Source organism: Sebastes umbrosus, chromosome 7 (genome assembly GCF_015220745.1).
Source record: "Sebastes umbrosus isolate fSebUmb1 chromosome 7, fSebUmb1.pri, whole genome shotgun sequence".
In the NCBI taxonomy this organism is placed as follows: domain Eukaryota; kingdom Metazoa; phylum Chordata; class Actinopteri; order Perciformes; family Sebastidae; genus Sebastes; species Sebastes umbrosus.
This window is the reverse complement of record NC_051275.1, coordinates 21,547,860-21,573,811: the sequence shown is the minus strand read 5'-3', so window position 1 is coordinate 21,573,811 and position 25,952 is coordinate 21,547,860. Positions and strand designations below refer to the sequence as shown.

The following is a 25,952-nucleotide window of genomic DNA, read 5'->3' as shown; positions in this document are numbered from 1 at the left end:
CTGAACCGAAAACAATCTTGCAGGAGATTGGACTGTCCATCCTTCCTCCTATAAAAGAGAAAGGGTTGGGGATAAAAATGGAGGAGGGGCGAAAATAAAAATGATTAAGAGAAGGAGATGAGAAGAGGGAGAAGGATGATAAAAATATAATTAAAGTGGAAAAAATACTAGACACTTCCAACAGCCCCTTTCTCTTCCTCACGTTCATGCACACACCTTATTTCATGTGCTACCTGCACACCTTACACATTTTATATTTAGCACAAATACCACGAATATTGTATGCAAAAAAACTGACACATGCAACCTTTTTTATTTTATTTTATTTTGTTTTATTTTATTTTATTTTATTTTATTTTATTTTATTTTATTTTATTTTATTTTGTTTTATTTTGTTTTATTTTATTTTATTTTATTTTATTTTATTTATATTATTTATTTCTGCAACCCAAATAGCCAAAAGGCATTAGCAGCGTCTTTGCCCCATTGATGATCTGCAAACGCTTGAATGTGCAATAAAAGACAAGAAATGCTATCCCCTCAACACAACACACTATGCAATTATTCTATTAGGCGACATACATGTGATCATTTCAAATGACTTTAAACTACCAAAGTGCTGTTTCCTACTGATTCACACTAGTTTATTGTTGCTGTCGTGCTGATAGGGAGGGCAGGTGTCATCAGGATTATTGAAAGAGACAAAAAATAACACGGTAAAAGGCACTCTTTCAGCTTCAATAATTGCCTCTGAAGGCCAATAAATGAGAAAATAAATAAATAATAAATGAGAAACTAAAAAGCACAGGACAGAGAAGTGTAGTGGATCCAGTTTGGCCCCGGTGATCCTCTGCGCACGCCATCTAATATTGAAGAATGTTCCAGATTAGAAAGTTGACAGCAGCTAACTGACCAGCTGCACTAACCCCTCCCCTCCACCGTCACAGCCAATGGAGCAGCGTAGATTGATGACCCCTCGGACCCTCGACCAATCACCGGACTCGCCTCTCATCTCCAGCAAGGAATGCCCTTGGGCAAACTCATACACACTCATTCAACCAGGGATGCACACACACACACACACACACACTTGGCACTCACACTCACACACACACACACACACACACTCACTCACCACTTAATTCAGCCTCCTCTGAGGGCAGCGGGCCGCTCAGTGCGGATGTTTATGGTTTCTCTGAACTTGCAAATCACCGTGGTTACGGCCGGGCAGATTTATGACCACGGCCCTGTCTACCAGCGCTTAGACAAACCATGGATCACACACACACACACACACTCACACACACACACACACACACATAAGGCTATTAAGGATGATGCACACACTTGGACAGCATGCAGGCTCTTTGTTGTGTTTTGTGGCTCACTGTCATATGTAAAGTGACCCTGTGTGTCGGTGTGTGTGTGTCAGACCAGATGTGTCGTCTTGCCATCACGGTTCAGCATCCCATCTAACCTGAGCTCACAAAAGCTTGTGAAAAAAAACAGTAAATCATTCACACCGTCAGATTTAAAGCTGATAAATTTGCAGCTTTTTTAGGCTTAATGGATCTCTGCCTTTTACAAGGAAGGAGACTGTGTAGTCCTGACTGACAGTAGGATGCCTCCTCTTTGAGCTTTTGTTATAACTGAAGGACCGGAGGCTTTAAGGTGTAAAATAAAGAGATGAAGGTAAAGATCCTTCCAGGATTTTGCAGTTTATTTAGCAGTTTATTTAGTCGTTCCTGCAGCCAAAAAAAGGTCACTTTTCAGTGGGTGTTGTAAAAAAAAAAAATCAACTCAATCATTTTGATGATTCCCGGTGAAAGTGCACGGCTTTGTCATAAATTGTCAGTTTAAAGGGGATCTGTGTGTGTGACAGTGCATGCTGCATGGTGGTGGTCGGGGGGGGGGTTGAACCAGAAAAAACTGCATTTTCATCAGTTTTTTTTTCTCACCTGTATCCATTTTGTTTTCTGATGACTCATCATGACCTTGGCTGCACTTACGTGGGAGGAGAGGCACAGTCGGGGAAGTGTCAGTAACAATCACGCAGTGAAAGCCTGCCGATTCAAACCGTGTGTGGGCTGACACTGGCCAATTTGACTCACAGAAATTCTTAAGAAAACGAAAATCCACTATTTTCCTCCCTAATTGCAGCGTGTATTACTGTTATTATCCTGCATAGAAGCGTCAGTATGCAGCATGAGATACAGAGGCAGTTTTCTTTATAAATACCAGGCAGTGGTTGGTGGATACCACCCTCCTGTGGCCAAAAATTATCTTTATGAGCTGCTGCTGGTTTCTAATATTGTAGAACCGTTTCTTACATCAGGCGGCCGATCTCATGGGACCAGAGCGGCACCAAATGTTTCATTTCCTCAAAAAACTACTACAACATAAGCGGCTCTCACAAGTTTATTTACTGAAAGGTGGGATGATTCTGTATCTCCCATGCTACATTAGGACGTCCGTTTCCTCTCAAGAAGAGTTGATGTGTGGTTAAAACGTCTTGGAATAAAGAGCACATTTCCTCGAAAGGCGAAACAAAGGAAGTTATTTGATTGACTATGATTAAAGACAAAACTGACAGATACGTTCCTTCCCTTACCAAAAAGAAGTTTATTCAAGTGTGCTATTAGTATACTATACTTTTAAACTTGAATTAAGAGAGTATGCTTTCAGTTTACTTTTTATGTACTTATCAGAGACATACTTAACAGAAGTCTACTTGGCTAATACTGACCTAGTATACAGAAAAGTCTAAGTATACTTGGCTCATACTGACAAGTACACTGAAAAGTCTGCTTGGCTTACACTGACAAGTACACAGAAAATTCTACTTGGCTTATACTGACAAGTACACAGAAAAGTCTACTTGCCTAATACTGACCTAGTATAGAGAAAAGTCTAAGTATACTTGGCTTATACTGACAAGTATACAGAAAAGTCTAAGTATATTTGGCTTATAGGCCGACTTGAACTTGATCTTTTGATCGAGATATACTTAAGTAAAGTGTAATTAAGTATTCTTGCCTTACAGGCCTACAGTAAGGTATACTTGGCTTGCAGTTGTGCTTACTTTTTGATAGAGTAGCCTATTAAAGTGTTTCCATCTGCTCTTAGACTGCACTCTTCACATGCAGATATACAAAACAAAGACAGTTGCCTTTATGAAAATAGTCCCAGGAGTCTGTTGAAGACGGGGGCGTCCTTTTAGATTTGAACAGCAGTGAAACTCTTATTTGTCTGTGTTGTCAGCGTGTTCACGGGAAGAGGTTTTCAATATCTGCAGTCACATAGATTATTTCCGAGTACAATGTATTTGTGTCAAAAATGAAGAAGCGGCTTATCGCACACCAAAAAACTTTTTTCTGCACTTTTTATTCTTTGTGCTTGCTCGTGCTTCATCAGCTCCCGACTGTGTGGAGGACTTTTGACAAACCAAACTGTGCTCCTGTACTTGCATGCATTTGTGTATATAGAAAATGATTATGCATGCAACCATATGTACATTGATTTGTGGGCATACTCATATCTGCTTTTTTTGTGTGTATGCTTCAGTGTGTTTTTGTATGAGAGAGACAGTTATCTTTGACTTTCGTCTATATCATCAGCATTGCATCAGCAGAGCAGTGGAGTGTTATTGAGACTCGTCATCTCAGAGTAGCTCTCCTCCATCCTTGAGGAACACAAAACTGTTGCTGCGGCGCCCGCATGCCTCGAAAATCTTTAAATTTTTGCAAATACTTTATGATGAAAATGCATTTAAGTCTTCAAACGTGTCTTGAAAAGATGGACAGCTGATGAAATATGCTTGTATCAACTTTTAAATGTTATTCCTCTGAAGGGAAAAATAACACCAAAACCTTCAATTTCCTAATTTGACACACACACTTTCTCCAAACATGTGACTCCAGGTGTCCATGCAACAGTGTGTCTACAGTATGTGTTTATGCCTATCAGCATGTTGGACAGTCTGTCTGTTCATTTGTGTGTAATTCTACTAAGCGCAGTTGCCAGGGCAGGATTAGCGCAGCGTTTCTGTCTCGAACATGCCTCATTAGTAAAGATGAAGTTAGCCAAGCAGTCAGGCAGAGGCAGTCTGACAAAACAGCTGATTAACTGGAGAGATGTGAGTGGAGGCAGGTGGTGAATGCAGGGATGGATAAGGTCATGGCATATTCAGTACCTAACTAACTAAATACAATTTTTTAATAAGCATTTTGATACTCTTCTTTCTCTATGTGTTCAGTTCAGTCCATGTGCGGTTATCTTCAGTCAGTTTGTCTATGGGATGAAAAAATGTTTGGAGAATAAATTCAGAAGCAACGCCGACAGAATTGCAGCTGGGGTTTGGGCCTTCACCGAAAGAGAAATGTGGGGAAAAGTAAAATTAGAAAGGCAGAGAAAGAGGCTTATGGAGAAAAGGGGAGAGGAAAATATGGGACACCAAGAGTGTGAAAAGAGAGGGAGATAAGAAGCACGGGGTTCTTTTTGCAGAATTCAACAAAACAGCACCTATACTGTAAAGAAAAAGAAAGACGGATGGAGAGGGGGAAAGAGTTAGAATCATTCATTTAGAAATACATCAAGACACGGACAAGAAAAAAAGGAAGAAGTAAGAGAGAAATGAAATATAAAACAATTTACGCAAAGTCATATCCACTGCAAAGAGAGCTAGAGATTTCATTCTCACCATTCGCTGCATGAAAAGCACAAAAGGGAAAATAAAACATTACGAATGCAGATAGTCAAAAGAGTGAGAGTAATACAGCTTAAGATGAAAAGTAAAAGACGTATTGAGTGGAAGGAAGGAATCAAATGGAAAGTGAAAGTGTTTTAAAGAGGACAAAGAGGAGAGTGAGCTGATGGAAGTCCTGACAATAAATAAATGTAAAAGAGAAATCTGAGTGCTCCTCTAATGGATCAAACGGGAGCATATTCATATCGGCTTTAAGAGAGAGAGGAAGCTGAAGAGGAGGAGGAGGAGGAGGAGGGATAGACCTCTGAGGAAGACAGGGATACACCTCGAGAGGAAAATGACGGCTTCTTCAATGGAGGAGTGTGAGGTTGACTCATCTTCATCCAACACGATTTCACTCTTTCTGTTAGAGACAGATACACAGTCGCAGCACACGGCACCGAGACGGACACACTGTCAGACTGCATTGCTTTTAAAAGGCTGTGAAGGGAGAGAAAATGGTGTTAATGGCTCCAAAATGCTTTTAACACTCCTCCTACCCACACAAGTCAGACTCCTGCCTTCTCCATCTTGCTTTCGCTGGTCCAATTACAGCGTCAGACCCCCGTTTTGAAATTTAAGATGACGCAAAACGGGTGCCTCAGAGTGGAGCCGTGCCATCAAACGGAGGAACAACCAAAAGTGGTGTGACAGTTACGTAAATCAAGTTTATTAAAGAAATCTGGTTGAACTTTAGCCGTGCTATGGTTTAACCTCTGCTCTGGTTGTTCTTCTTTTACACATTGACAGTGTTATTTAGTGTTTATTTGTCATGCAAGGTATCTGCAATTTGAATTAAGCACACAGTACAAGCATTTAAACTAAAGAAATTTACTCCCCCGGCTACGCGCAACCTGGCCGTGCCTCAGATGTCAGGCTGCTTCACATGTTTGATAAAGTATTCAACTGCTAAGATCATTCTTTATTGAAAAGTAACTGAAAGAAAGAAAAGAAAAACATTGGAATTGACCCTTGGTTCAGCATGAAGACGAGCCAGAGAGGTGTGGGTGGTTCATAGCTTTTAAGCAAGTCTGAGACATGACATAGAGCAAGGCCACTCAGTGTTTTATATACAAGCAAAAGAATTCTTGAAGTCAAATCCAGTTTCCAGTAAAAGCCGGGGCATGGAAATATTTTGAACTGTGTTAAGAGAAAATTATAACAACTTCAGTAAATGTTGGATGAATGTTGAATTCATCAACGCATACCCATCAGTATCCTGACCATTTGATTAATTAGAAATCTAATTTATCTACTATGATGTAAAGTCTCTGACACCGCAGGCTTGATTTTGACAAAGGTTGGACGTACTTTATGACACATTGTGACACTGTGCCCTTGTGTAAAATTATTACACAGACTTCACCATAATTGCAATTTTCATAAAATATGGAGGGACGATGAATCTTGTCACTACTGCCCAAGGGCTACATACATTATACATCAAGTACGATGTATTTACTGTTGGAATGTCTTAAAGGGCCAGTATTGCATCTAGGGGGATCTACTGGCACAAATGGAATATAATATTAATAAGTGTCTTTAGTGTATAATCACCTGAAAATGAGAATCGTTGTGTTTTCGTTACCTTAGAATGAGCCGTTTATATCTACATACGGAGAGGGTCCTCTTCACGGAGTCGACCACCATCTTTCTGCAGTAGCCCAGAACCGACAAACCAAACACTGGCCCTAGATAGGGAAGAAGAAGAATGAACTGAATACATTTTGGTTGTCAAAGGTCGAAGTCACTGTGACCTCACAAAATACCCTTTTGGCCATAACTCAAGAATTCTAGTCGTTATACATATTTGTTATTAATACTGCCCATACGACTGAGAATCAACACCTGAGTCTCCCAACGCATTTGTTGTTCGAGCTTTATGTAGCTGAATGTGGCTGTAATTATCTTGTAAAAACATAACATTTTTTGATTATAAGCAACAAATAGTCAGCCAAGAGCCAAAGTGTCTTTTTTTCCCCTACCTCCAGCACATTGTGTTTCACTATACATGTATAACAAATGTGTATCCCTGAGTCAGGATTTTGCACAGACATGAATAATGGTCTGGAAGTTTCCACCAACATCATCAAAAACAGGTCAGACGCTCACAGACACTCACTGTAAATTATGTAGCCGAGGGGCATCCAGGGCAGCCAGTCTGGACTCTATCTAGTGACATTGTGTATGTGTGTGTCTGTGTGGGTTTGCAATTGTGTGCTCACTTGTGATTGCAAACATTATCCTCCACATGCAGTGTCTATTGTGTGGGTATATCTGTGTGTTTGTGGCTATTATAAGTTATGAGTTATGGCAGTCAGACTGAGGTGTCAGAGAACAGACTTCCTTTCATACCACAGATAACATGCCTGTGGGTATCTGCACGCACACACGCACACACACGCACACACACAGATAAACAGAGTGTCTTTCTGCTACTGTGTGATTACAGACTGCTTATCACACTCATAATAATAATACACACATGCAGGTAAATGCAATATAAACGTTCAAAAACACAAGCAGGTCAAACTGGTGCTGCGGTGTAGAGCTTCTTGCAACACTTGTGATTACTGACACGTTTTCCACATCACCAATCCAGGAAACTGTCCTTGAGTGATGAGTACATAAAAGAAGGTAATCAAGTTGTTTCAGACTCTATCTTAGATGTTAAATGGCTTTTCTGCAACTTTTTTTTCTCCTTTTCACTTCACTTCTGTCCTTGTCCCCAAAGAGCATTTTCCCCCAAAAATTGCCGGTCATTTAATATGACTTTGTTCCAGTAAAAACAATAGTAATGGCCTTTTTACCAGACGAGTGCCAGAGACGTCTTCGTCGCGATGATGGAACTAAGAGCACTAATTCACAAAGCGCTTAAGGTCGTTTCTCTGTCCTCTCCTGTTTTGCCCACACCAGAATGAAGTGATTGCATTTTGGAGGTCTTGTCAAAATACCCGATACTGATGGAGAATCAGTTTGTTTTGCAGAGGCCAGTGTAGCTCAGAGGTTAGAAGTTCATACTGGTTGTTTACTCAGTAGGTGAAGTCATGTCTGATTTATTTAGCCTTGAAGATGCTTCTGATTTCCTGGAGGGATGGTATGTTAAGGCACGTAGTTCTGAACTTGCTATAAAAACTGTTTCTGTGAAATGTATTGGGATTGGATGAGATCTATAACTGTCTGCATATTTTCACGCTCTACAGTGGTGGAGGTACTTGCATTTGTGATGTGTTGATGATGTCATCTCATGTCATTGCTGTGTGTAAAGAGCTAATGCATCAAGGTGACAATGACCTCAACTGACCAACTAATGCAACTTACATGACCCTACCATACAATGTGCAAAACACCACATTTATTTTAATGGAGATTCAGACCAATAAACAGCCCAGCACAAAGTTATCACAGGAGCAACTGCTTTATCTTTCATCATGATAATCGATAATCCATAATAATCCACCAGGAATGTGCACTTGCATGTATGTAACTGGCCAACGCAACGCAACACCAGATGACGTCATGTTGTATTGCAGCGGGTCATTTTTGTGAAATAAATACCTTCAGGGATCAGGAATCGGCTTTGTGTCTGGGTTTATTTCACAACAATGACCGGCTCGCTGTACATTATCCCTTACTTGTTTGCCAGGAGCAGACTTACTTATAAACTATGACTTTATTACAGGACTGTAGCTTGTGTTAAAGGTAGGATTGGTAGTGTTTTTTGTTATATTTGTTTAAATTCTCATTACATTCCGAAAGCAATAAATAAATCAAATGCTCTGACAAAAAACAAAAACAAAAAGAATCCGGTATCTGTGGCTGTCGTAGGTCTGTAATAAACCCGTCCAAACATTACATTCAGCCCAAATGAAATGATTGGACGGACTACCTGCCTTCCTACCTGCCTGCTTACGTGCACACACTCTGCCCGTACACTCATTGCGCGTCACCAGAGTCTTCCACAAGCTGCTAGTTTGACAGCTTTGAGTACTAACAATAGCCAAGTGCCAATATGTTTATGTTCATAATAATGAATGAGTGGCTTTGGAGGGAGACCTGAAGCGACGGACTGTCAGTGTTGCCGACTTGGCGACTTTCTCTCTAGATTTATGGATTTACTTTTGGATCTAGTGCTGCTACTTTCATTGGAAAAGAGTTGGCAACACTGGGCTCTATTTTCTCAGCATTACCAACCCTACCTTTAAGTGACCTACTGTAACATGATTTGTTTGATAAGGCTAGCGTTACAGACTTAGATCAACATAATAGAAACACAACATTTACACACACAGAGACGCACACATTAATCTGAAGAGGGAAATGAGCTTTATATAGAAGAGATACCCTACAGCGCTGAGTAGAGAAAAGGAGAATTTTACTACATATGATTTACTACAAAGTCATATTGAATCTCCTTTGCAGTACTTTCATATATTATGTTGTTACTGGTCTTAATATAACGGCACTGTCAGCAGATGTGAAACAATCTGTAACATTTTACCTTTACATTGAAACTTTATATTGACATTATTATGGAGCCTTTTAAAAGTAAGCCCCAATGCATTTTTTTTTCTCACGTAGCAGCTGTTTAAACACCAACGGTGGGAACCTGAAGTTAAACCCGGGGGTTTAGAGCGGTTCACATTCCCGTAACAGAAATGGCTGTGTGTTTATCAAGCAATTCAGGGAAACAACCTTTGAATCATAAGGTTTTTATATAGAAGCCACGGATAAAGTGTGATGGTGTGTGTAAAGACCACAGACATCCCTCCCCAGCTGTGGTTAGAGTTTTTATTTATTGTTTACTTAGTTTCATAGAGGTTCTTATGAGGAGTCTCACACTCACTGGGTCTTATGAGTCGTACAGTACTTGGAGGCAGGATAAGAGCCACTGGGTAAACAGAGCAGATGCCTTTGGATTCACACGTACAGCCAAAAGTTTTGCAGTACTTCTCAGTTCCTTAACATCACTTGTCTCTTACCATACAGGGATAGCAGGTCCAGACTTAAATATAGATAGATAGATAGTAACTTTATTGGGGGTTTGGTGCCTTGCTCAAGAACACCATGGCAGTGCCAAGAGTCAAACTGGCAAGTCTCCAGCTACCAGTTCACACTCAGTACTTGGTCCATACGGGGACTTGAACCGGCGACCTTACAGGTCCCAAGCCAAGTCCCTACGGACCGAGCTACCGCTACCCCATCTCAACAAGAGTTGGACGGATTGCTATGAAGTTTGGTACAGTTACCCATGGTGCCCAGAGGATGAACCCTATTGACTTTTGTGATGATCTGAATTGTCTTTTAGTGCCACCGGACATTCAAAGATCTCACACATCCAGCGAAATATCTCAGTATCTACTGGATGGCTTGGCACAAAATCTTGTACAGACATTCGTGGTCCCCAGAGGATAGATTCCACTGGCTTCGGTGACCCCCTAATGTGCTAATGTTAGCACACACAACGTAAATATACAGAGTTCCAGTGAAGCATCTGACATCATCTGTATTCCAATAGTGTGATAACGAACACAACAACCCCACAGCTACTGAAACATCCCCAGAAAACATATATTACAGTGTGTGTGTGTGTGTGTGTGTGTGTGTGTGTGTGTGTGTGTGTGTGTGAGTGTGTGAGGTGAGCTTTGTAGCCTTCCTACCATGTGTTTCCTGTTTTTTGCACCTTTTTTTCTGGTCTGACCAACCCCTGATCTCCCAGACGGGTTTCTCACACATGCACACACGCAAACAAGACACAACATAATTCATACTTCACCACACAGACAAACCACCGACGACACACTTTCCTGCTCGGAGCGGTCACCGGCTGAAATGTGTCACTTTGGGATGTTGTTTTCCAGAAGCTGCTGTTTCCTTCTTTCATGCTGTTTTTGGATTCACTGTGTTCCCTCCATCTATCCTGAGAGGTGGTTAAGTTGAGTGTGTGTCTTTTTGTATGTGTGCTGTTTTATTTGTTATGTTTTCTTTATTTTTTCTTTCTGTGGAATGACATGAGGAATGAGCAAGATCAGGTCTTTTTTATTATTATTATTAGAGATTTGTTTGTTTTTATGTGCTGTTTAATTTAACAGGGGCAGTGCACAATAATAGACATTACTACAGTGAATGTGCAAGAGTTAGACAAATGGCTGTTTTCCATCTGTAGTCCCTGGATGCTACAACACCACCCTAAAATAAAAATTTAACAGCTATTGATAAAAGCATACAGAACAATAAAGAGAGACAGGACAGACGGGACAACATTCATTGCCAGTTCCAAATTGTGTATGCAGTCTGTGTCACTGCCAAACCACCTCTTGTCCAGGAAACCACCAGTTGCCTCCCTGGAGACACAGTGAGGAGCTTCACCTTGGGAGTTTCATCCTGCAGATTGCCAAATCCCTGCTGATCAACCTGTAGGAGTTATGCAGAGAGAGACCAGGACATGATTGGCAGCGTTGTGAGCACTGCCAACTCTGTTTGTTGCACAGGCTGAGTGAGATGCACTCACTGCCAGGAACTGAATCTGGGTGAAAGGAAGGGATAATTTTAGTACCATTTCCTCACAGCATGAAGAACCGACGGGCAAATCCCAGAATTGGTCCAGTTGTTGCATGACTGTGGTTTGTCCTGCAGGTGTTTCTCCAGTCCCACAAAAGATCCATTGATTCAGATGGTAAATATATCCATTTACCATTTTCATTTATATTTATTTGATATAGTTTGTGCTTCTTTATCCCTACTGTTAGTGTACATAAATTGTAATAATGGACACAATATCATCTTTCTACATCGGGGGTAGGTATACAACCAGTGTCAGCCTAGCAATAAGTGTGAAAGAGAAAATATGGACAACTCCCAGACCGGACTCCGCCGTGGTAGCGATCTGTCAATCACAAGCCAGGCACGTCCTAAAGCATACCCTGCTTTATGGTCTATTTGACTCTAAATGGGACCATAATTTAATAAATGGACATCATGCTGTATTGAAGAAGACTTGAAACTAATGATTGAGACCATAAACTCACGTTTACAATGTTTACTGAGGGAATAAATCAAGAGAGAAGTAGGGTCATTTTCTCATAGACTTTTCTTCAGACTTCTTTTTGCAACCAGAGGAGTCGCCCCCTGCTGGCTGTTAGAAAGAATGCAAGTTTAAGGCACTTCTGCGTTAGCTTCACTTCTCAAACAGGGAGGTAGGCCACTGGTTATTTAGGGTAGTTTGATTGATATTTTTCCCCGTCCATGAAGACTCGCCTTACTCTGCCTCTGATAGTACCCGTTGCCTTCTTTGCAGAATTTGTTAAGTTTATTGCTGATGAACAAGATTGGTGGAGGGGTGTGGATGTTTTCATAAGGATGGCATAAAGATGTATAGTGCTCTCATATCGAATTACAACGTCCTGATTATGGGAGAAAAATGTTTTTTAAAAATGTTGCTATGTATGTTGCCTATATGGATGGAATAAAATTACTGAAATAACTGAAAAAGTTAAATTTTTATGTGGTGTCATAATTAAACTTATTGTTAACCTTAATGTTGATATGGCACACTGATTAACAAGAACATTTTAAAAATGGCACTTCATATCAAAAAGGTTGCTGACCCCAGTTTTATATCCATCATAAAAAGTGCAATATCAGACACAAATGTTGGCATGCTAATATTTCATTGGCTGGCTGCATATAGGTAGACTTATGGTGTTTAAGCCTGTTTTGAGTGTATTTAAAGAAAGATTCTACAAATGGAGGCAATCTTAAAGACCTGAGAATAATGACATGAAAATGTGAAGAGCGGTTAAGGGAAAGACAAGTCAGGTTAGTCCAATGAACATTTAAAATTTCATGTTATATGTGGAATCAAACCACATGGAATAAACAGGAATTATGCCTACGTTCTCGCTCATAGCTGCGACTCAACATCCACTAAACTGCCATCCAATTTTGTGTGTGTGTGCGTGCTCGCATGCCAGAGGTGATGCAGTAGTTTCACAAAGCAAACCCGACTAGAATACGTCACTTGGGAAGTAAAGCTCTTAATCTCATTTAAATGTGACTCGAATCTGTGTTTTCCCCTGTCCTGTTGATGTTTGCAGTTTTCTTTTTGCAGCGTTTGGTGTGTTGTTGTACGTGTGTATGTCTGTATGTCCCTATGCAAGTTTTCTGTGTTTATTTATGCATGTTTTGTTTGTTACAGGAGTGTGTGTATGACTGTGTGTGTGTGTGTGTGTGTAGGTAAGCTCTTTAAGCTTGTGCACCAGGTAATTCAGGTAATTGAATAGTCTGTAAGAATAAAGTGTGCCATGAGGTTCCTGTGCCGCCAGAACAAACTCTTTTATTTAGCTAATACCTGCGCACACACACAAACACACACACACACACACACACGCACACACTGTACGCCCTCCACACAGACACAGTAGTGAATCACTTCCATCAAATTAAAGTGACTGCATGCGGCGCCTCAGGGCTTGTGTTATTTGTTTTTTCCGGTACCCCTCTCCCTCTTCCTTTCTCTCTCTGATCCCTTTGGCCTGTTCTCTTCCAATATGACACAGCTATAAATGTAATTTCCCAAACCTGACTTTTCAGGAACTAAGAAAAAAAAAAATCAGATTTTTTTTGTGCTTGTCTCCATCCTTTTAGCGATCGCATATAACTGAGTTTCATGCATCCAAGGGCCATAAAATATAGAAGCACAAATCACAATAAAACATCTCATTCAAGCAAAATTGTTATCATCTTTATTCTTCACAAGCAACTGTATTATATCGTCGGTTGGAATAAATAGCCCGTCTCTGCAGCATTTCACAAAGATTTGCTCCTAGAATCATAATATGGAGAAGCTTGCGGCTTCCCAACACACAGAAAGACACACACCTCACTTCTCGACTTGCACTTAAAGTTAATCATTTATTTAATGGAACAGTTTGGATCTGAGAATGTCATTTTTATTGGACTATATTAAATGTGTGAGTGAAGACTCACAAGTACGACTGTCTTTTTTCTCCTTATGTCTGCAGATTCCTCACATACGGTGTTTCTCCATTATTCAAAAGAAATATCTAATATTCATACCTAAATGAAAGCTGTTCTATAATGTAGTGTGAAAGGGGGAGGGGGTAGATGGGAGCAAGGGACAAGGAGGGAAGGATGGAATTGGAGGTCAGGAAGCACGGAGAGATGATGGTGTGTGTGTGTGTGTATTGTGGATGCTCGTGAGTGTTTGAGTGAATTTTGCAAATGAGAGAAGAGAAAAAAAACTGCATAACAGGAGAAGAAATAATGAGAGAAGCTAGGTTGAAGTCAAATCTTCACCCACGCATTTCTAAACAAACTCCACACACCTCTCATCCTTGGAGTCGAGGTGACCTGTGGTGTTTTCTAGTACCACAGCAACAAAAAAGTTGTTAACATTACTATTTGAATGGTGAAATTGGATGTTTTATTCATTGTGTTCGACATTGGCCAGAGAAAAAAAAGAAAGGACTGATCAACAGTGCTCCTTTCTTTCATATCTGCTACATGTCAGCTCAGTGTGTGCGTGTGATGTACTACAGTAGGGCAGCGCTGTCTCGCTACATCGTGTCTCAGTTATTCTCACCATTCTTTCCTACACGCCTCAATGACTTCATCAGCTCTCCTCCACCTCCTCATCATCTGTCTGTGTCGCTTTTTCCTCGTCTGACTGTCTCTTTAAAATCCTCTTTTAAGGTTTTTTTTCGGTTTGTGTCTACTTCAGTTCCCTTCGTTCTTCTCTCCAACTCGTCCTGTCCCGTCTTGTCTTTCTCTGTCAACTATAACCTCTGTCTCGTTGTCTTCTAGTCAAATCATCCAACCTTTTCCATCCCGAACATTGTCCAGGCTGATTAACTATGATGAGCCTCCACCCTAAATTAGATCATGCTTTACGCTGAATTTTTTTTTTTCTCTTGGCCGAATCTCACTACAAAAATAACCCAGCTTTCATTTTCGATGGACGGCAACATGCTGAGCTCATATTGGTACTAAATGTAAATGATTTGATAATATTACATGATAAAAATTCACATTACAGCAGCTGCAGAGACTGAGCACATGGCTTGAAAAGCAGGAGAATAAAAATAGATTTCTCTTAAGAGTTCCTTTTTCTGAGCTGTATCTAAATTGAACGATTGGTGAGCTAAGCTGTGCTTAAAGGGTCAGGTAACCCAAACTAAGAAAAGCATTTTCCCTTTTAATTCAATTTCCTCCCTTCCCTCGCTGTTTTAATACAAACGGTGTCCTTGAAAGGTGTTGTCTTCTCTACCATCCATGTTACAACTAACTAAGTGGTAATTTAATAGCCTACCCGTAAAAGGACCTTTTTACAGTTAAAGGTCTGTCTACTCTCCCTGAGAAATACTAGTCAGTCTGTAAAGAAAACTATAATATTTAGCTCTGAAGGGAGCTTTCCAAAGTTTGAAAAAATAACTTTCGAATATATTATGATATTAAAAAAAACCCAGAAAGCCTGCATTACAAACTGGAAGTGTGGGTTTAAAAGAAGTGAACATAGGAGGCAGCTTGACCCATATGATGGACTAAAATTAGGATATCTCAGTCTCTGCTTCTGTGAAATTCTGTAAAATCCGTCTTTTGTGAGTCCCCCAACTTTATGGATTTTTTTTTGTATTATTTAAACTTGTATTCATTGGACTTTTTGGCCAGGCTAGTCGCTACTTTGTCTGTGTGCAGGTTGGGTACAGTGGATTTATCAGAGCATTTGACGACACTGATGAGAGCGATGTGAGAGTGAACCGAAACAAGGAAAGTTCCATCCATCCATTAATTTACTTCTGCTTATCCAGGGCCGGGTCACAGGGGCAGCAGGCTTAGTAGGGTATTCCAGACATCCCTCTCTCCAGTAATGTTTTCCTGGGGGATCCCGAGGCGTTCCCAGGCCAGACAAGATATATAATCTCTCCAGCGTGTTCTGGGTCTACCTAAGGGCCTCCTACCAGTTGGACATGTCAAGAAAACCTCTAAAGGGAGGTGTCCGGGAGGCATCCTGATCAGATACCCAATCCACCTCCGCTGGCTCCTTTCGAGGCGAAGGAACAGCGGCTTCACTCTGCGCTCCCTCAGGATGTCTGAGCTCCTCACCCTATCTCTGAGGTTGAGCCCAGTTACTCTACAGAGGAAGCTCATACTGGCCACTTGTATCCGTGATCTCATTCTTTCGGTCACTACCCAAAGCTCATGACCATAGGTGAGGGTCGGTAGATGGACCGGTAGATCGAGAGCTTTGTCTTCCGGCTCAGCTCCCTCTTCACCACAGTGGTGCAGTACAACGCCCGCATAACTGCTGCAGTCTGTAGTCCACAGTTTTCCGGCAGAGAACCACGGCCTCAGACTTAAAGGAAAGAAAAGTTGTGGCCCGAAAACCAAAATAATGAGCCGAAAGACGCCATAAAGCTCTGTAGAGCTGAGGGGGACTGCAGAGTCTGGTGATAATTCTTTGTGGGTTCATCACACAGTGAGCGACACTTTTCTCATTATATGTAGTCATTTGATCCATTTTTAATCATGCATACATCTAAATGACACTTTAGTATAGCTACTATCAATGAGGCCTCTACTGTGCTTCCTCATGCTAGTATCCCACTTTCCTTTTGATCCAGTCATGTTTCCATGCACTTCTTTCTCTCATCCTCTGTGTCCCATGATGCTGCATTTGTCTTCCTTATCAGGACAAATCACCACAGCTGTTACCCGGGAAACCAGGAAATTAAACCATAAAAGATGGAGGGAAACATTTGAGGAGCTTTATTCAAACCACTGTCACAATATCTCTTATATATCTTCTTATATTTTTTTTATCCCCATTTGTCGTTTCCCATTTTTCCCTTTCTCTGATGGTGTTACTGTAAGTGCATATCTGGAAGCAGTGTTAAAGGGACTGTAGATTTTCAATCTTACCGTCATATATTAGTCATGGGGGTGGCTTCTAACATACATAATACCTTCCAGCGCTCACTGTGCTTCTCAAACCATTTTCATATCTCTTTCTTTGGTCGGTGGTTGATGGCAGAGCTCGACAATTTACTCTGGGAGACCAGCGTGCATATTAGAGGAGCGTGTGCTACAGCGGAGGTTATTTTCGAGGAATTACTTTTGAAGACTAACTTGTTAGGCTGCCACCTGATTGCCACTTTCAACGTTTAAAGCTTCACCAATCAATATCTTTATATTAAGAAAAAAAGGAAACATGAGGACAGCGTAATCTGTAGAACAAAACAAGTTGACATTGTGTGTGTGTGTGTGTTTGCCCGCAAGGAAAAGACAAGAAGCTGCTGACTGACACAGAAACAACCTTGTAGGAATGATGGGTTCAAACATATAGCAAGCCCCCCCCCATCGCTCTCTCTCTCTCTCTCTCTCTCTGTCTCTTCATATTTACTCTTCACTTTTTTAACCATAATCTTAATTCTGCTCACTTGTTTATCTCGCTGAATGTTTCTTATTCAGTCTTTCTCATCTCCATGGGGACTGAGAGAAGGCTACTGTGTTTTGATGAGTCTCTCTCTTTTAGGAAAACTCAAAAACTAGTCAGTGATGGACTGATGGAGGAAAAGATGGACAGAGAGATGGATGGATGGATGAATTGACGGACAAATGACCTGGGATGTGACTGGCTGGCTGTACAAGGGAGACTGCTGTAACAGCACAGGAAGGGTTGCCACAGTAACGGCTGGGACAGGAAACAGCCTTGAGAGATATAGAAAAGGACTTGAATGAAAAGGCATGGGTAGTAATATATTCATTTGAAACAGTATGTGGATCAATGTCATCATAATCTTTTAATTTCCGTTTATTTATTTTGTTAACAATATGTTTATTGAGATTTTCCATTTTCTTCCCCACAACAAAATATACAATACAATCAATACAAACCGCATCAGACCCCTCCAAAATGTCCATAATGGACAACTAAAGGAGAAAGAAAGTACAAGAGATAGACATACTAACAGGATAGTGCATGCAGTATATTATTCTCTTAAATAATGTTGCAGTGCACTCAGTCTATTTGTGGTTAAGCCAGACTTTGAGTAGTTTATAGAACAATCAACAGCTTTTTGACCACATGGCTAATACTGTGTCCATGTAGTATGTCATAAACGTCATAAATAACCTGATTCTGACTTGTAAATGGAGTTTACGTCAACATCCATGTTGCTATTATGACGGGAAAACTCAAATTGTTCTGAATGCCTTGCTATATCCAACTTGTAATCCAACTAATATTGATGCGTCTTGTCAGCCAAAGTTTGTTGTTTAACATAATTAAACCAAATTTGAATGAATGTTGTGCTATGTATATTATCAACGCACAGTGTTTTCAGCCAGGCTCCAGGGATGGCAATGTCGGTCCACCACTTTGGTCCAGACTGTGATATCTCAACAACTGCTGGATGGATTGCCAAGAAACTTTGAAGGATGGTCCAGCCTAAAGGGTAACCCACATTTGGGAAACTCTCGTGAGATGGTTAAAGGTAGGCATTGACCTTGAATGGTTAAGGTGAGGATAGGTTTTCGGGCAGCGAGTCTCAGAAGAGTTTTTGCACATTTCTGCAAATTTTTGCAATTTGCTGGTTACCTTCTAGACATGACCCAGCAGCATGACGCCTCCCGACTTTGGTGATCCCCTGATTTTCCTCTGGTAACAACTATCTGGTTGATATTTTAGTTTTATTCGTGAAATGTCTGGAGAACTACTGGGTGGATTGTCAAGAAATTTGCAAAAGTTATCCATGGTGCCTAGAGGATGAATCATAAAAACTTTGGTGCTCCCTTAAATTTTCATGTAGAACCATCATCAGGTCAGATTTTCTATTTGTCCAAGGCTTACTTTGGTTTCTGACCAAATTCCAGCGAATGACATTCCCATCAGCCTCAGCTTTGTGTTTAGTGCTACTTATAGCATGTTAAACTAAGATCCTGAACACGATAAACAATAAACCCACTCAACATCAACATGTTAACAGTGTCATAATGAGCGTGTTAGCATGCTGACTTTATGCTTAATGCATTGTTGTGCAGAAGTATAGACCTTTTCAAACTTGACAACATAAACATTCTAAAGGGGTCCCTTTGTATTTCCTGTTTCAATGTTTGTTAATGCAGTAGCAGACAGGAAGTAAACCTGGACCAATGCTGTTGCCCAACAGAATGACAATGAAATGGTCTAAACAGTCTAAACATGACTAAACAGTAGACTTTCAGTCTTCTTAACTCTCACACAGCAAATGATACAATCATACAACCATGTTCAGTCATCCGCTGATGTAAATGCTCGCCAAGTCAACAAAATGGGAACGTGTCCAATCTCCATCCCATATGATGTGAATGCAAAACCAGCTGAATCGCTGCTCATATCTCTGATCTTTCAGCGATACACAATGAAATGTAAATTCAGTCTGATTATCAGGCTACCTGAATCGTTCGCATGTGGGTGGGCGGGTGCTGACTCACAGGATCAAAGCGTTGTAAAGGTGCTGCTGCACACTCGAGAAGCAAAACAGTTTTTTTGGAAGATTATAATTGGGAGACATTTGACTGGTGCAATAATGACCTCTCCTTAATTTACCACTGATACACTGGTCTTAAAAGCACATCTCTGGTCTCCATGGTAACCCGTGTGCTCCTTGTGTTGTGTGCTAGGATGTGTCTGACAGCAATAACCTCATTGTTCTGCATCCAAACTCTTTCTTCTTCATGCTCTCTGTGCTTGTGTTCATAATTAGTTACTTCTGTCCCAGTTTCTCCCTACATCTCTCTTTCCAGCCACTGAATCAGCACACATTTCCTATTACACTCTACAGGTGATCAAACAGGCAGTTTTCCCATATTTTCATCTGATAAAAGCCTTTTTTTGGTGAGAAAAAAAATCAAAGCACTGGAGGCAGTGATGCTAGAAACACTTTATTTATCAAGACCAACCAGCTGATATTTTTAATAAAACAATAGAGAAAGACACAATAAATTATTTAAGTAAAGCATACAGTTTTCGTCACGAATATTTTTTCTGAATACAGCAAAGCAGTTTCTTTTGCTAAAACTAAACAACTTTTCTCTGAGTTGAAAACATGACAGTACAATCCCCACAATCCTCAGACGAAAGGAGGCTGAAACTCTGAAACCAAATCTTATTCAAAGCATGATAATCTAAAAGGTGTCCAACGTGTGGTTTTGACGCTCTTAGTTGACGTAAAATGGACCAAAAAACTAACATCCAAACAATTACACAAGCAGGTTTAAATGTCTGAACTTGAAATACATGTGGTTATATTGTACAGAACTGGAGGAGAAAACAAACCAGTTATGAGGAAAAAAGAGGAATGTCACTTCGGAGCATGCAACAAAGGAATGTGCTGATAACGCCAGCGAACTGGCAGACACAGGATGCGCACGCACACGCACACGCACACGCACACGCACACACACACACACAGATTCCACAACAGCTCTCGCTAGAGTAACTATACATTTTTCAACAAAGCATCTTGGAAAATGACACGTTACCTAATCACCATCTGGCTCGTTAGCTACTGGAAATATAACGGGGTAATTTACCTGCCAACTTCTGTGAAATTTGAACAAATCACCCGCTCTGTGCGAGCTTTGTGTTTATCTTTGTGTTTCAAAATGCCACACACAGGAATGAAAACAACTTTTCTCGCTGGAGAACAGAAGACAAAAGCTTGACAGCAGCAAAGTGAAGCTGCTTTCTAAGATGAACCGCAGCCAAAAACAACTTTATGTGTGTGCGTTTGGGGGGTAAATTACTTGGAATGTGACTACCGCACAACCTTTTTTGGAGTGTTTTGTCTCCCTTACCTGCCAAATAAAACCTGTGACTTACAGTACACACATGCACATAAAAGCGCCGCCGGCACACAGCTGATCTGGTTTCACTGTGACCGAAGAATCGTCTCGGTGTCCGGTTATTCTTTTTTCTTTTTTTTTTTATTCTTTAGAACAAAAGTAGTGCGTAAAATCCCATTTTCTCTGTAAATCCGGCCTGTAAGCGGGCCTGAGCGTGTGACACATGGGAGGTTGGTCGATGGAGAGATGACTGATGACAGCGTCTTTTGTTTCTCACAGCTGTGTCATGTGTTTGGAAATGATAAGCAGTTACTTTGAATTCTTGCTCTATTGCTTTGATACCTACACATGCACACACACACACACACTTGCACGCACAGTCGCATGCCGACCATTCCCATGCTTGTATTGGCTGCCAGCTCTCACAGACTGTTGGTAACCCTCCACCCCTTAAACAAAAGGACCTCTTCCTGAGCTGTAACAGGCACACACATGAGTATCAGTTGTTATTTTCAGAACATTACTCTAATTCCCACACATCTCTTTCCCACTGTGGTGTTGCTGCAGACATGCAAAGCAGTGGGTCAGATTGTGCTATACATGTGAGCATCTTCGTGAGGGGAAAAAAGCAGCTTGACACAAAAAAATCTGAATATATGAACATGCTGATTGAAACCGCTGAAGTAGCTGCAAAATTCATGTTGTATATCTTGAAAGTGGCTCCTCTCTCATCTCTCATCCAGAAGTGCTGGTAATCTACGAATAGGCGGCTTGATTGTCCCTTTTTTCTGTGAGCCCAGAGACTCTCTTTCCTCTTACAGTATGCGTTCAGGGTCTGAGGATCACGGTTTTATCCGTGTTAGCAGAATTCCAGTTTGCGGTTGGAATGCCAGGAACGCTCAGAAAACGGCGCAGCAGCCCGATCTGACGTCTCCTTTGATGTGTTAAGAGAGTGAGCGATGAAGGGAGTGTGTGCTTTAGAAAGAGAGAGAGAGAGAGATGGAGTCAGTGAGAGAGAAAGAAAGAGCAGGAAGCGTACAGATGGAAGGACCGACAAAGGGAAGCGTGCATATATGCAGACAGGAATGTGTGCAAAACAAAGGAGGGCTTCGCTGGAAAATAGAGCAGTGAATAATTCAGTATAAATAACTACAATTTTTGTCTTTATAGGAGCAGAAGCTTAGAAGTGAATGTGTGTTAGTGTGCAATTCGGATGTGGAGGGTTGTGGTTAGCTTAATTTCACATCAAGATAAAGTGTTATTTTGGTTTACACTTGTTCCAACCCCTCTCCCTCCCTCCTTCTGTCTGACGCTCACTCATCTCAGCATGCTCCTGGCACTAGAAGTGCCGGAAGTTTCTACAAACACTCTTTTTATAACACGAAGAAACGCAAATACATACAGAGGAAATAGGAATAAAAAAAGCTGTTTACACAGGTTGTCAATTAAATTTCAATTCAATCAACTTGGCATCCATTAAACGCCTTAAATCCAAATGTAAATGTAGGTTTGATACAATATTGGTGTTATTTTTTTCATAGTGTGGTATGGTAATTTTTTTTTTGTATTCCAAAGAATCTCTCGTGTTTTGTCTTTTGGAGGAAAAAACTTTTGAAACAGAGACAATTTTGACTCCAAGTTGCAGGAAAGTTAAATAACAAATGTGTTTTACAAGTTTGGCCTGTGTACAGAGGAAGCTGGTTTACTTGGAAGAACAAAAGTCACTGGTGTTTGCTACAGTTTGCCAGTCAAATTGTTGCCTCCTTCTTTGCTGCACGTGTGTCTGCGTTGCTGTAATTACATGAAGTCCGTTGCAAAAAAATAGATAAAAGAAGAACTCGTCCAACAGTTCCAGATGCATCATGTGTCCGTCTGGGAGTGTCAGCGAGGGGGCTGGGAGGGACACGCACACTCGCACTTTTCGTGGTGCGTGAGGAAAATCTCCTCAATGACCCAGCGAACCCGCGGCCTCCGATGGCGCTGATGCAGAGTGACCTCTGGGGCGTACTTCAGCACCTAAAGGAGTCAGAGAAGAAGACAGCAAGGATGAACACTGGGCATTAATAATATAGCACTACATCCATTCAATTTGGGTTTAACCACAAACTTTTGCTGACATGAGGCATCCGTATTTGTTTCCGTATTATTAAGTTGGATATATCAAGACATCCAGAACAATTCGCTCTTGTTTTTAATGTGATTTGCCGATAAAATGGTGTCTATGTCAGTACCCTGGTGTGCGCTGGAGTTTTGATTTCTTTTGATATCTTTTGGTTTATTGTGGTTCACGCTGCGCCAGCTGCACCCAGGAGAGAAGCACTACTGGGGAGAATAGAAGCACTGCTGTGCATGGGGTAGCGTCAGTTTTTTGGAACATTTAGAACAGTTTGAGTTTTCCAGTCATAATAACAACATGATTGTCGGTAGGTGTTGAAAATACTTTTCCGTCTCATTGTAGTTGAAGACAATAAATCCAATTTGAAAGAAGAGAAAATAATGTGAAGCTGATGTAAAGTCTGTTTTGAAGAACAAAAAACTTGACACTGAAGCAAGCAAAGGACGTCAAAATATAGATTAGATAGCAAGCGAGGTTTCTAAGAATGCAGTGGTGTTCTGTGAAACTCTGGGGGCCATGATACAACAATTTTCCGTCCACCCTTCATCTCGTTAATCATACGTGACCACACTGGAATTCCTGTATTATTTTAACATTCATTCATTCGTATTTTGTTTTTAACTTGGAGCTGGAGCCCTTCCCAGTAGGGAAACATCCAGGACATGTTGCCAAAGGGACTGACTGCTGACTGTGCAAAGAGAAAACAGTATACAGTATCTTAGAAAACATATTGTACCAAACATCAGTACTATACTTAAATACAATTTTGACATACTTGTACTTTACTTGAGTATTTCCATTTTCTGCTACTTTATACTTCTACTCCACTAAATTTCAGAAGTAAATATTGTACTTTTTACCTCCACAACTGTTGTTTGACACATAAAAAACATGTTATTTAACCTGTACACACAGATTACACATATACATAGACCGATATAATACAGGATGCTCTTTACATTTTAACCAGTGATGGAAGAAGTACTCAGATACTTTACTTAAGTAAAAGTAGAAATACATACTCCATTACTCCAAGTAAAATTAAAACAAATTAAAAATGTTACTTAAGTAAAACCCAGAAGTTTTATCAGCAACATGTACTTAAATTGCCAAAAGTAAAAGTACTCATTATGCAGAATGGCTCCTTTCACAGTGTTATATTTTTTATTGAATTATTATTAGTCTGTTTTTGTCACTAACACATACATGAGCATTTTAATGTTGTAGTTCCTCAATGTAGATACTTTGTGTACTACTGGGTATATCTGAAGAATAGCACTGCATCATATAAGACACACATATAATAATATAATGTGTGTGTGTAGAAGTTTAAAGAAGCAGAGAATGGAAATACTGAAGTAAAATACAAGTATGTCAAAATTGTAATTAAGTACAGTACTTGAGTAAATGTTACATTCCACCACTGGTTTTTATGTCAAAACGTTTGCATATTGTGGTTTTAAACAAAAGCTGGACCATTATTTACAAATGTTGAGCCAAAAAAAGAGGTTCTGTATACACTGAGTCTCTAAAAGTACAATGAAATTGATTTTATAGTTGGAATTAGTCACTATAATTGACTTTGTTGCAGATGGTCAGATTGTTCGCAGGTGCCACTACCAATGTGAAAATGGAGTTGAAGTACAAATTGTTCCACAACTGATGCAGTCAATTGTCCTCCAAAGCTCAGTGAAAGCAAGGCTGCCCGTGATTTATGTCAGGAGGACTTCCCGGTACTGAAACAATAGTGTGTGTAATAATGTGTTTCTTTAGAAATTAAGTCAGAGAAGGAAGCAGTGAGGAGAGAGGCGAGGAGAGGAGAGGCGGATGGAAATCTCTCACAAGCACACACAAGCACACACTCATGAGAACATGCAAGCAGTTTTTACATGTACAGTATAACAAACACCTTTTTCATGCTCGCATACACAGTGTCTTACATACACATAGCACAATTACAACCCAAATCCCACTTTTGTCTAAATTTCCATTGTATGATTTTTGAACAGCAAGAGAGAGAGAGAGAGACAGAGAGAGCGCCCTGCGGACCATGTTTCAATAATGAAGCTATACGAGAACAAAGGCACAAAGCGATGGAGGGAAGAGAGAGAAAAGAATGAATGACAGGCTTAAAGAACAAGAATGGTGCATTGCAAAGGGATAAATTGAAAATGGGAATTGGGGGGAGAATGAAAGGATGATGGGAGCCCAGAGAGACAGAGAGAGTGATAGAATGCTAACAATGCGCTGAGAGAGATACGGCGAGATTGGAGAGAGGCAGACGGAGGCCGACATGGAAACGAATGGAGGAAAAGGAGCGGGGAGAAATTGTGAGGCTGTTGGTGCAGTGCTGCTTCATTGTTGATGCGGCGCCTGCCTCTGCTGCACGCCCAGTATCTCTCTCTTTCTCACTCACTCGCTTACTTACACACCATCTTTTTAGCCCCTTTCAGGCACGCACCTAAAATGTGCTGGAAATTTGACATGTCAGTCTCATGTTTGCCGCCGCATCACTTTTCTGTCACACTTCCAGCACAGCTCAAGTGTAAATTGATCCAATACCAATGCATTATGCAAAGAAATAAAGGCTTTTACTATAGGGCTGAATGATTTTGAAAAAATATATATAATTGTGATTATTTTGACTGATATTGCTATTGCAATATGATTAGCGATATTAGAGTGAATGATCATTTTTACATCATTATTCTCATTTCATTTTTTATATTTAGTGCAAAGAGACATAACAAGTGATGAGTCCTTTGATTTGGGGGGTGTGTATGTGGGTGAGAGGATGTACATCTGTTTGTTATGTGGTATCCACTGTTTGGGTGTGTGTGGGTGTGCGTGTAGGTATGAGTGCAGAGGAGAAATTAGTGGTGGTAAGGGGTTGAGCGAGAGAGAGAGAGAGAGAGAGAGAAAAAATAAATAAAGATAAAAAGTGGGTTATGAGCGGCAGGGCGGAAAGAAATCAGTTTTTTTTTTCATTGAAAAACATTAAAATGATTATTTAGATAGATTAGTGATTTTTCAGGGATCTGTACCAAACAAAGATGTTTTCTTAAGTCTGTAAAATATGATGTGTTGGCCCGGACATCAGCAGCACCACGATATTGCATTTAAAATGGTATTTTGACACACATTTCACCTTGAACAAATATTCAGCCTTCTGCTATTTGAAAATGGCAGAAGGCTGAATATTTGTGGTATGATTGCTACCATTGTTGTATGTTCTGGCCCCGGTTA

General features: G+C 40.5%; 1 protein-coding gene across 2 annotated transcripts in view; it reads right to left on the bottom strand.

Moving 5' to 3' along the window:
- Window positions 1-19,674: 19,674 nt before the first annotated feature.
- pdgfd (platelet derived growth factor d) overlaps window positions 19,675-25,952 on the bottom strand; it is a 59,960-nt gene continuing 53,682 nt past the window's right edge. For both annotated transcript variants that reach the window (XM_037776182.1, XM_037776183.1), the window contains exon 7: window positions 19,675-22,606. In XM_037776182.1, coding sequence (XP_037632110.1) covers window positions 22,472-22,606 — 135 coding nt within the window. In that variant the 3' untranslated portion in view covers window positions 19,675-22,471. The remainder of the gene's footprint in view (window positions 22,607-25,952) is intronic.